Source organism: Capra hircus, chromosome 11 (genome assembly GCF_001704415.2).
Source record: "Capra hircus breed San Clemente chromosome 11, ASM170441v1, whole genome shotgun sequence".
NCBI lineage: Eukaryota > Metazoa > Chordata > Mammalia > Artiodactyla > Bovidae > Capra > Capra hircus.
The window spans coordinates 37,906,985-37,919,668 of NC_030818.1; the positions used below are offsets into that span (position 1 = coordinate 37,906,985).

General features: G+C 41.7%; 2 protein-coding genes and 1 long non-coding RNA gene across 5 annotated transcripts in view; 1 reads left to right on the forward strand and 2 right to left on the reverse strand.

The window, feature by feature from the left end:
- PPP4R3B (protein phosphatase 4 regulatory subunit 3B) overlaps positions 1-1,281 on the reverse strand; it is a 53,282-nt gene extending 52,001 nt beyond the window's left edge. Inside the window, exon 1 of one of the 2 annotated variants that reach the window (XM_005686623.2) lies at positions 807-1,281. In XM_005686623.2, coding sequence (XP_005686680.1) covers positions 807-948 — 142 coding nt within the window. In that variant the 5' untranslated portion in view covers positions 949-1,281. The remainder of the gene's footprint in view (positions 1-806) is intronic. The other variant, XM_005686624.3, reaches the window with a different exon arrangement.
- Positions 1,275-12,684, forward strand: part of LOC106502619 — a 199,211-nt gene continuing 187,801 nt past the window's right edge. The window contains exon 1 of the long non-coding RNA XR_001296265.2: positions 1,275-1,672. This is a non-coding gene — a long non-coding RNA (uncharacterized LOC106502619). The remainder of the gene's footprint in view (positions 1,673-12,684) is intronic.
- PNPT1 (polyribonucleotide nucleotidyltransferase 1) overlaps positions 12,295-12,684 on the reverse strand; it is a 40,397-nt gene continuing 40,007 nt past the window's right edge. For both annotated transcript variants that reach the window (XM_005686626.3, XM_013967668.2), the window contains exon 28: positions 12,295-12,559. In XM_005686626.3, the coding sequence (XP_005686683.1) occupies positions 12,401-12,559 (159 nt within the window). In that variant the 3' untranslated portion in view covers positions 12,295-12,400. The remainder of the gene's footprint in view (positions 12,560-12,684) is intronic.

Consider the following 12,684-nt stretch of genomic DNA (forward strand, 5'->3'; position numbering starts at 1 on the left):
GCAAGAGTACAAGATGTGTCGAAAATAAACCGAAGACTATTATTCTTTTATCTGCACGTTATCAGCTGCTCAAATCCAGCGGTCAGATTACAGTGAGGAAGGTGTCTTCATTAAGGCTATACATTTTATCATTTAAAAATATTTCACATTAGACTCGTACAATAAATCAAGGAATACAAGTTTACAGTCTGGTCTGCTGTCCTAACTTGTTTAAGTTGTAAAGTATTCACTTGTTCACAGCACCCTCTACAAAGATAGCCTGGAGGGATCCCAGTCTGAAGATGTATGTGCTTGTGAGTGCATGTATCGTGGCAACAATCTGCAATAACCCCAGGAAAAAGGCGTCTTTTGGTTTTTCCCAGCACCTGTCTACTGTGGCAACTGGAGCTTGTTAATAAAATCAATATTTTAGAAAAGAGTAACGTTTCACTAAATTTTTTGTATCAGAGATATAATGTGTAAGAAAATAAAGGGGGACGGGGAGGGTAAGAAGGAGAGCACTAAATTGTTTTTCATTACTTCCTCCCTTCCCTCCCACACTCTCCCCGCTTCTTTAAGAGGCCAGACTGCAGAGAAAGGGATCAAGTGTTTTAATAAGGCTAGCAAGAGGAGGAACAGAGACTCGGCGTACGACTGAGGGTCAATCCCGACAAAGTAGTTTGTTTTTACCTTACTGAAGTGAAGACACAAAACCAATGCGCTGTTCCAAGTGGCTGGCAGTAACAGTACTCGGCTCAGGGCCTAAACCCCAGGCTGTGCCCAAACCGGAGGCATTGTCCCCTATGCTACGGTTCCAATAACCTTACCGTCGGACTCTGCCCGAACCAGCAGCGACATTCCCTTGAGCTCCTCCACATAGGTAGAGGAGACGTGCCCGGTGCCTCGGTCGTCCCATTGCCGGTCTTCGTTCAGGGTATAGACCTTCACTCGCCGCCGCGTATCCGACATGGTGACTGCTGTCCCCACTGTTCCAGCCGCCGCCTCCTTGCTCACCTCCTTTACGCCCCTCACTCTTGAGAGACGGTAGCGGCGGTGGCGGCAGCGGCGGCGGCGGCTCCGGAGAGGCCCGAGTTCACCATGGCTCCCAGGTTCAGCCGCGGGAAAGGGCAACAGGAGCCACTGAGACCTTGCCGCCCAGATTCCCAGTTACCTTTCAGTTCACCCCCGAACGCACCCACCCTCCCCACCCTTTACCCCCCAGAGCTCGCTCGCTCTCCCGCCGCCGCCGCGCCGCCGCCGCGGTAACTACTAAAGACCCGCCATCTTGTAACCCGATTCTCTCTGCCTTTCTCTTCCTCCTCCAGCAGGTTCGCACGGGCTGTCCTAGCAGGGGCTACGGCGGCCGACGAGTCCAACGTGTGACGCCTCCGTTTCTGCACGCGCTACCCAGGTCGGCTGAGCTCAGTGTTCTCGCGAGGAGGGGTAGTGGAGTGAGGTGGGTGGGTCTAAGTGCGACTTCCTCCTCTCTCGGCCCCGCCTGCAGGCGTGGGCTCTCGCCAGGTGGGCGGTTCTCGCGAGCTCCGGGTCTTCGCTGGTGCCGCGAGACTCTTCTCTGCACTGGCGGCGAGGGCGGAGTTGTGGTTTCGGCTTCGTGCCGTTTGTTGGGGCTGCGCACGGCGTGTGAGGAGCCGTGGACTCCAGCTCTGTGGAAAAAACGAAGCAAGTCTGGGAGGTACGCATCCTTGGACGGGACTCACCCTGAGCAGAAGGGAAGGAAATGTGCTCGCACTCCATAATGGAAGCTCGCCCTTTCAGCCTGTGAGAGAAAAATAGTTTAAACCTCTTTCTGTGAGGACGTTAGCCCTTTACTGCGACTCGAAACCCACTAAAACTCGCTAAGGAGTCTGCTACAGTTAAGCATCTCCTCAGGATGTTCTGTGGCTATCCAGGAGATTATAACATCGTACAAAAGTGCATTGGCAGTTTATTTCTCGTTCAGGCGTTATTTCTTGTCAGGCTTTTGTTGGCTGGCATACTTTCCGCTTCTTGAAAACAGTGTCCTTCCTGCGTTGGTAACCTCGGAACGTAAGTCTTCAGATAAGTTTAGGCAAGTGGCGGGGAACTACCTTCCTAACACATCTAAGAGCACTGTTTCCATATCTTTGAGTGTCTTCTGCTGGCATTTCTAGCGTTCTCTCTCGGGAGGTCTTCCGCACTGAATAAGCGAGGGAGCAGTCCTCTGGACGTTCACTTCGGTTGTCACACATCACATTAATTGTCAGACACTGCGCGGTATTGTTTGTCAGTCGCTGTTCGTTCTTGGTAGATTCTTTTTGTTCGTTTTTAAAGACAGTTTCAGTTTGTTCTGCCGCCAGCTCTTGACAACCCTTTAGTCTGAAGGGTGAAAATCAAGCGAGATCGACAGGTTTTACCCTGCGGCGCATCTTGGGAGTTGTAGTCATTCCTTACCAATGGTGTTGTCAAAGCGTGCTTCTCTTTTGACCAAATCTTGTGCGTAAACCCAGCATACGAACTGACACGTGACATGCTTACACAGAGTAGGCTCCTGATGAAAAATAAACTCTCATTTCAAAATCTGGCTACATAGGGTTTTCTTTTAATCTAAAGAGAACCTAAGAAAATACACTTGAATTTAAGTAGTTATATATGTTGGGGATTTCCTAGGTGGTGCAGGAGGTCGCAAAGAGTCGGACATGACTGAGCGACTGAACTGAACTGCAGGGGTAAAGAATTGCAGGAGACGAGATGCAGGTTCGATTCCTGGGTGGGGAAGATCCTGTGGAGAAGGAAATGGCAACCCACTCTAGTATTCTTGCCCGGGAAGACCCCAGGAACAGAGAAGCCTGGTCGGCTACAGTCCATGGGGTCACAGAAGAGTCTGAAATGACTTAGTGACTGAGCACAGATGCGTGCAATATATGTAGCAAAAGAGCACATTAATTGCTGTGACTAATGTGCACAAAATGCATTTTGAACCCAGAGAAAATAACATCTCTATCTCAGGTCAGAGAAGGCTTCACACTGGTAACTTTGGGACCTGATGTTAGAGGATCCCTGAGTGGAAGTTCGGCTTGAAAGGTGTTTAAGGCTGTGGGGACCAGGTGAACAAAGTCATAATGTGTTACTGGCCTAAAAGAATTTATGAGCAAGTTATGTATTAATATTGAAAATGAGAACTATATAGAAGTCACTTTGACACCATACGTTAAAAGCTTAATATCCTATGCTGCTACTGCTGCTAAGTTGCTTCAGTCGTGTCCGACTCTGTGCGACCCCACAGACGGCAGCCCACCAGGCTCTGCCATCCCTGGGATTCTCCAGACAAGAACACTGGAGTGGGTTGCCATTTCCTTCTCCAGTGCATGAAAGTGAAAAGTGAAAGTGAAGTCGCTCAGTAAGTGTCCCACTCTTAATTGAAATCACAGGAGTCATTTCCTGTACTTATTCAGTCATTCAACACTCATTGACTATATTAAGTGCTAGACACTGTTCTATTCAATGGATAAATAGGAAAAAATCCCTCTTTTCATGGCGCTTCCATTCTAGTGTTGTTTAGTCCCTCAGTTGTGTTCAACTCTTTGCAACTCCATCAACTGTAGCCCTCCAGGTTCCTCTGACCATGGGACTTCCCAGGTAAGAATACTGGAGTAGGATGCCATTTCCTTCACCAGGAGATCTTACGGAACCAGGGATCAAACCCGTGACTCCTGCATTTCAGGTGGATTCTTCACCACTGAGCTACAAGGGAAGCCCACATTCTAGTGTAGGAAGACAGTAAACAAATGTATGCTAGACACTGGTAAATGTTATGACCAAAGGAAAAAAAAATAGATTAGCAGACAGAGAGTGAGTTTGGGAAGGGTAATAATGTTCACTGAGGGAGGCTTCTGAGGGGAGGCAGTGTGCTATGCATTCCCCTGGGGGCAGAGAGAGCCAGAAAACAGCAACTGCATGTACAAAGCCTTGAGGCTGTAGCATGCTGAGTGAGAGGGCTAGCAAGGAAACCAGTGTGATTGGAGTGGAGTGAGAAAGGGGAAAGATGGTGGGAAGTAAATTTGGGAGTGGGAGAGAGGCCGTTTTGGGGCCTCGGATTTACTTTGAATGAGTTGCAAATTCACTGGGGAGTTTTGAACTAAGGAATGAAATGACCTCAGCAGTGTTTCAAAGCAACGCTTCCATCTTCCCTATAGTATCCCTTTTCTGCTATACTCCCCAAGATCTGAAATTAGGGAACAGAGTTAAACCCTTGTGACTCATCTCTGACCCTTGCTGGATCCTCTGGCCCAGGTTCTGTTTCTTTCTTGTTCTAGGTCACAGGGGTTCTCTCTCTCTCCTGCAACGGGCTGACCTCTAACGTTAGTAAGATCCAGGACAGGCATACAAATGGAAGAACATATACTGTATGTCTGAAGATTTTAATTTTTTAACTCAATCTATTAAATGAAAATATATTTTCTTTTCCTACCTTTGGCATATCTTGAGAAATACATATTCATATGGTCTGGAAGCTAGATTCAAATCTAGAATTCTTGAACTCTTCAGAGTTCCACCTTCTCCCTTTGGCCCTTGAAGTCCTTAGCCTGCCTTCTCTCTCACACTTCAGCTCTGTCCTGCACTTTGACAGCTCTCATGTTCACAAATAGGATACCCTAACCTTTTGTCCAAATTCTATGTTTGCACTCCCTGAATGTAGTCACCCTTGGGTGTTCCTCAAGAGGACAGAATTTGGGAAGAGGACTGTGCAGACCCTGGGAGCAGGCTTGGCCTTTGGGACAAGGAATTCCAGGGTGGCCAGAGCATGATCTGGAAGGGAAAGAGTGGATTCCAGCTGGACACATTCCGTTGGTGTCACTGACTTCTCTTCCCATGGAAAGAAGCACAGACAGAGGGCCAGAACAAGATTCTCTAAAATACACTGAGGGCAGTAATGCACTGCAACACTGTGTTTTTCCCAGCAAAAAGTTTTTTTAGGAATGTTCAACCCCAAAGGCTAAGATAGTTAGGTATCTTTATCTATATATGTAACATTTACTTCTACCACTCTTTTTAAAACACAAATAATGGAATATCATACGTACTGGTGTTCTAGTGTACCTTGGTTTGTTTAAACCTTCTATATATACGTATGTCATTTCCAGTACTTTGTAATTTCAAACAATAAATGGTTGTACAGAAGTAGTTTTATGTGTGTCAATACATGTGTGGGTTAAATTCCTAGAGCAGGGCTTAACAACTTTGGCACCACTGAAATTTTGGGCTGGATGATTCTATGTTGTGAGAGGCTGTCCTGTGCATCACAGGATGTTTAGCAGCATTCTTTGCTTCTACCCACCAGATGCTAGTAGTATTGTACCTCATCCTCCTGTTGTGATCATCGGAATTCTCTCTCATCCTTGCCAAATGTCTCTTGAGAGTACATTACACTTTTTAATTCTTAAGGATTAAAAATAGTTCTCTCTACAGAGTAAACTGGGTTCTCAATCTTATTGCCTCATGTCCTTGAAATGTGAGGCTTTCTGTTTTCACCCTTCCTAATTATTTGATATTTCTATGCTGCTGCTAAGTTACTTCAGTTGTGTCTGACTCTTTGCGACCCCATGGACTGCAGCCTACAAGGCTCCTCCGTCCATGGGATTTCCAGGCAAGAGTACTGGAGTGGGTTGCCATTGCCTTCTCCGGTTATTTTTATGAAGAAACTTTTATGAGAGGTTTTTTGCTGTATAATTAGTTTTTCCTTGAGGTGACTAATCTTTAAGGCCATCCCCATTTTAAAAGTCATCAAAACTGATAACCTGTATCTTAACTGATATTCCTATTTGCCTCTTTTCAGCCAAACTCTTCAAGGGTTGAAGTTGTTTTATACTCATTTCATATTTCCTCACCTCACCATTCACTCCTTAATTGAACCCACCTATTCTGATTTCTGGGCTTCACCAGTGGCTCAGCAGTAGAGAATCTACCTGCAATGCAGGAGACTTGGATTTGATCCCTGGGTTGGGAAGATTCCCTGGAGGAGGGCACAGTAACCTACTCCAATATTTTTGCCTGAAAAATCCCACGGACAGAGGAGCCTGGTGGGCTACAGTCCATAGGGTCAGAAAAAGTCTGACACAACTGAAACGACTGAGCATGCACGCGTGCACATACACACGCATATTCTGGTTTCCATCACTCAGCCCTCACCAAAAAGCTCTTGTTAAACTCAACTAAAGACCTCTATGTAGATAATGCCCACAAACATCTTTCAACCTGTTTTACTTGATCTAAGTTAAAATTGACATTTTTGTCTGAACTTCCTTCTTTCCAGTCACCTCATGATGATTCCTGCTTTATCCTTCAGATGTCACTACAATTATTTATGTAGAGGAGCCTTCCTTGACTTCCTTCCATATCCCCTTGGAATGTACCAAAAAACCTAATTCACTTTAGTTTAAATGATAAGAGAACTCATTGGCTCATGTGAACACAAAGTCTGAAGATAAGATGAACCTCAGTGTTGATTTGATTATCAATGAGAATTTTATTTCCTTCCTCGATTCTACTTTCTGCTCTGCCTCATCTATCCTCAGGCTGAATCCTTACCTTTATTTGTATGGGTTTTGATTAATAACTTGTCTCCACATGTAGATAAAAAATTTTCATGAGTCTGAGGAGCTATGTTTTTCTCACCATTTCATCTCTGGTAGCTAGGATCTCATTCTTCTGAGATGGTCGTGGCAGTTCTACAAGAGCATGCATGTATGGGGGTGTGTGTGTAGGGTGATGGTAGTCCTTTGGTTATGTGAAATTGGGAAGGGAGTCAGGCATGTAAGTCTCTGTATAGACTTTTAACCCACCCTCAAATTCTCAGCCCTGATACTTTTTTTGGTGAAGATGATTTGTGCTGTTTTGCCTCATCACCTCTGTGGGTCATACAGATTGTGACTTTCTCAGTTCTGCTGAATTTACCACTGCTTTTCTATTTGCTTGTCATGCAACCAACATTTGTTAAAATCTCATCTCTGCTATTGTCTTTTGTTTGCCTTTTGGACTCTACTTTAAAAAAAATTAACTGTGTTATTCATTTTCCATGTTTCACCAAGGTATTCTGTCATGTTTTTATGGTTTTTTAATGTTTAGTTTTCTAATTCACTTGAAACCTTTTGTATATGTGAAATAGGATGTCAATTTAAAATTTTCCTTTCAAATGGGAGAGTCAACTGTCAACATCATTAACAGGTGAAATTATTGGAAATGCTACTTATATTCTTTATTAAATTCACAGACATATATCTAGATTTGAGTCTGAATTCACTCTATCCATTGTTTTATTTGGTTAACTCTAGTATGACAATTAATTGCTGTAGCTTTAGTTGTTTTGATTTTTGATTGGTGTGGTGGCCATATACATGCACCATTCTGATTTCCTTAAAGATACTGTACTCTGGAGAACAGTTATTTGACAGCAAGTCACCTCTTTGGGTGACTTGTCCTTTCTTGTCCACAGAACTCCTCTAACGGACAACTTTGGCTTGGGGAACTTAGCCAGGATGAGACTTTCTTGGAATTAGACTAGTCTGAAGTTCCACTCTGTATTTTCTTCCCTTCCTCCTTTTACAGGGGTCAGACTTGGCACCATAGTTTGTAGGCTCTCACTGTCAATCCTGAGCCCACCTGTTTTATCCTTCACAGACATTTCTCCCGATCACTATCTTGCATGTGATGCCCTTCTTGGCACCTGCTTTTCTGAGGATCAGGACTGACAATAGGTGATACAGGGAGTGGTGTCAGAGATCAGACAGTAAGATGTGGTTTGGGAAATGTTTACTCAGTCCCTGGAACAACGTGGCCACCTGACTATTGATTTCACCAGTAGTGACCTAGTAAAACATCCTAGAAGGGGTGGATGCTGTCACCCAGACAACAATTCAGGATTTGAAAGATAGAGGGGAAACAATGCTTATGAGAGCAGAGCTGGCCAATTAAGTTATACTACTTCCTTGAAGAGGGATAATGAGTTGAGGGCACTTAATGCTTAATGCACAGTTAAAAACTAAGTTTGGAAAAACAAAAACTTAAGTGTGAGCCAGAGGGGGCTCTGTGGGCTTCATAAAGAGGCCCTTATTTCCTACAGTGAAAAAACTGACATGGGATTAGACAGTTACAAGAGCTCTGAAGATACTTGGATCTTCAGCCTAGGGAGGTTTACTATACAGCTAGGGCCCTGCTTGAGAAAGCCTGAAGCTTTGAAACGTGGGGCCGGGGGGGGGGGTGCCCCTGAGGATTTTGGCTTTGTAAACATCCCTGGATCCTTGGGGATTGCAGAAGTGGCTTATAACTCCTAGAAAGAGATAACACTTGCCCCCTTGTAGAAAGTTCTCTTCCATATGCTTCCATTTCTTCTGGCTGAGAGGCTGTGGTAACTAGGGTTAAATCTAGTTGTAATATGCCTGGGGACTGCTTTGCCTGATAAGGGAGATTACACACCAAAGGAACTGAAAAAATAAACTAGCATGTACTAGCAGGAACCAGAGTACACTTGGGCTTGAATTTTGAGGGTTCTTGATCAAGAGGACTGGAGGCTAAGACTGGATAATTAAGATTTCATTGACTTTGGGACAGAAGATTTAATTCTGATCAGTACCCCAGAGGATGGGGCAAACTCACTGCTGGTGTAGCTCTTTGAAACCTGGAAAAAGTGAGATAAGTGGAAATGAGCTTATACCATAACAGCAGCTGACTGCTATTTATTTTGGCAGATATACGTGGCCTGTTTTAAAACAATTTAAAGTGTGTTTTAGATAATCATCTGCAAATGTTTTTTCTTTTCCCCCTGTTTTTAATCTCATCACACTGGTTAGGACCTCAGAACACTGATGGTGTATTATGTTCATCATTCAACACTGATGAATCAAATAGTGGTGATTCTTGTTTTGTTCCTGACTTTAATGGCAACATCTTCAGTGTTATATACATGTTCTTCATTGCTGATAGATGCCACTTACCAAGTTGAGGACAAATACTAATATTCAAAATTCTCTAGGAAATGTACATTGAATCCTATAAATTGCCTCTCTTGCATCTAGTTATCATATGGTTTTTCTCTATAATTCATTATAGAGATTATATGCCTACCCATCCTTGCATTCCTGTAGACTATTTGGTCCTAATAGCTATTGCCAATATTTTATTAAAATAATTTATCTGTTTTCACAAATGATAATGGCCTACACATTTTAGTGTTTTTAAAAATATCATCTCTTCTGAGTCCTTTGGCAACTGCATTAAATTTTATGGCCACAATATCAAAACTATAGCTGGCTATGCAATTTTGGTTTTCATGAAACAACGGGTATTCTTTAATGTTTCTCAGTATATGCAGAATAAAGTTCAGAGTCCTAAGTCTAATATCCTAAACCCCTCTACAATCTGGCCTCTACTTACTGCCTTCTTCATCCACTGCTAAAACTGTTCCATTCCACAGGCAGCCTTTCCCTTTATAATCATTCTTAAAAGCCCAACTCAAATATCACCTTTCCCTAATGATGTCCTATTCAAATTCCACTTCTTAGAAACTTTCACTTTTTCTTCCAATTAGAATTAACCTATTCTTTCCCCTATCTTTTTATGACTTTTAAAAACCTTTACTAGACTGCTTATCAATCAGCTTTTCATAAACTACTGACTCTATATGTAAATCTCAGAAGGAAACAAACTATTCCATAACTTAGTACTGTGCTCATAATAGGTAGTTTTAATTACCTTTAATTTTGTAAATTTCAGAGTTACTTTGAAACCTGTTGCAGTGATTTGAGATATGCTTGAGATGGTAAAACTAAGATTATTTTAAAATATTGTCTCTGCAAAAGTCATTTATGCCTCAGTTGCTTTTTCAGATATTCAGGTGAATATCCAACCAATATGTTGGTTGGTGATTTCATGCTCATATTTAATAAATCAAATACTTTTTTCTTTAAAACTATTTACCCCTCCAGGTTTACTATTCATGTCATAGATCCACCTGTCTTCACAACCCTCAGGCTGAAATCTGCCTTTTCTTCTCTCACCTGCATCCTCTACTATCTGAGTTAATCTAAGTCTGTCCATTTTCTTTTTATGTTTGTTCTGCAGTATCTTGGGTATAGGCTCAGTCCATTTTTTCTGTACATTCTCCTCGCCCAGGAATGAGCCCTTAAGAATTCCTCCTTGCACTAGGTTTAGGGTTATCAGATTTAGCAAACAAAAATACATGAAACCCAGTTAAATGTGAATTTCAAATAAATGAGGAATAACTTTTTAAAAATATAAGTATATCCCAAATATTATAGAGGCCATACTATACTGAACATTTGTTTACCTGTAATTTCAATTTCACTTGGCATTCTGTTAGTTTATCTGGCAATCCTGATCAGGTTTGACACCTTTCTCAAGTTAAGCCTGTCCTTTTCTCCTCAAGAAGTTGAACTCAGAGACAAGTAACTTCCTGTGGACAGCCATCTTTTGCCCCATGCTATGAAAATATATTGACTTAGAAGAAAAAAGCTGTTATATGGAAAGAAGCTCAAATGAGAGGTCATGAGACTCCATAGGTAGGGAGAACTGTCTTAGTTCCTAATAATTACCTGACAGTCCTAGTTCCATTCCACCATAGGGATTGTGACTAATTTTCTGTAAAATAAATTCATGGTCCTATGATAAAATTCCCTCTTAGGTTTAGCTTAATTTAGATTGGTTTCTGACCCTTGATACCAAGATACATTCTCTTTTCCATTTTCGCTGCCTACCACCCTAGTCTGTCATGAGCCTGGAATTTTGTAAAAGCCACTTAAACTTACACGACCTTCATATCTTTCCTCTTCTTACAAGTAAGCAAACATTATTCTTTCCAGATTAAATGCTTTGAAAATTATCACCTTGCATTGATTATATCTCCTCTAATTTTATATTCTTTTATAAAATGTTTTCTAATTTTGGTGAACAACAGGCACACTACTAAGGAGTAAAAGGACTATGTGAAATTGGTTCCTAGAATAGAAAGGCTGCTGTATATTCTACACATACCATACTAATAAAGTTGTTAGTCCCTTTATTCAGAATCTTCTTTCCAAAATTGCTGTATATCTTCCTCCACTTGATTTAGGTCTCTGCTCAAAAGTTACCTATTCAGAGATGCTATTCTGGATCATTTTATCTACAATAGTACCTTTTATTTTTTAATTTAAAAAAAAAAATCACTCTATCCCCTTACCCAGTTTTTCTTTAAAGAACCTACCACTATCTGACTTAGTTATTGTTTCCATCCACTAGAATGTGAGCATTGGAACTTTGTTTTTTTACTGATATACCTCCTGTACACATTCTAGAACTTGGCACATAGTAAGTATTGAATAAATGAATGCTATGCTTGGCTGAACTGAAGTAAGAAAGATAATGATGTTAGATCCAGAAATTCAAGATATTCTATAAGAGAAGAAAAAAATTTTGTATTAAAATCTGTGATTTATGGGCAGGGACGTGTTAGTAACAAAGATTATAAAGGAACAAGTCTTGTGAGTACCTATACTGCATTACTACCAAAGATAGGGAGTCAGTTTGAGTTATTATAAATTAGAGATCTTAGCATATAATAGCCCTCACAGAAAAACTTTATTGGAAAGCAGGGAAAACTACCAAGATATGAATGAAGACAAAAAATAAAAAAAAGTTCAGACATAAAGTGTATGACCTTGGTTTAAGTGGAAATGGAACCCTTTAGTGGTTTGTAGTTAGTGACCTATATTTTCAGTTTGTGGCACTGATGCTGCTACAGCTAAGTCGCTTCAGTTGTGTCTGACTCTGTGGGACCCCATAGACGGCAACCCACCAGGCTCCTCCGTCCCTGGGATTCTCCAGGCAAGAATACTGGAGTGGGTTGCCATTTTCTTCTCCAAGGCATGCATGCTAAGTGGCTTCTGTTGTGTCTGACTCTGTGCGACCCTACGGACAGCAGCCCACCAGGATCCTCTGTCCACAGGATTCTCCAGGCAAGAATACTGGAGTGGGTTGCCATTTTCTTCTCCAAGGCATGCATGCTAAGTGGCTTCTGTTGTGTCTGACTCTGTGCGACCCTACGGACAGCAGCCCACCAGGATCCTCTGTCCACAGGATTCTCTAGGCAAGAATACTGGAGTGGGTTGCCATTTCCTTCTCCATTGGTCTCTAGAGGTTAAGAACTAGTTTTATTTTTCCAAATTATTAGCAATTGGGAGTCTTATATGTATAAATGATTTAATAATATGTATTGATTTATAATGTAAATAATAATACAGGTAACTCGGAATTTAAAAAATGGAACACCTAAAGTAAGCATTTTCATACAAATCATTAGACTATATTTATATTATATATACATCTACACGTTAGAAGATGCTACTGAAATTTTGCTCTATAGAATATCACTCTAGAATTCTTAAAAAAAAAATCACCGGGAAGAATTAGATGATGACTGTGAAACAGATTCTCCCATTACAATACTACTTCTGTCATTTAAAGTTTTGACAACAGTTGTAGCTGGAGACTGGAGCACTTTACGAGAAAGCCTCATTCTTCCATCAGCTGGATCACGTCCAAAGTATTTCACCTGTGTTAAAGAAACAAGTATACTTTAAATATACTGGTGTGCTTCAGTCCATGGGGTTGCAAAGAGTTGGACATGACTGAGTGACTGAACAACAACATACTTTAAAAGTTATAGCACACTGACTG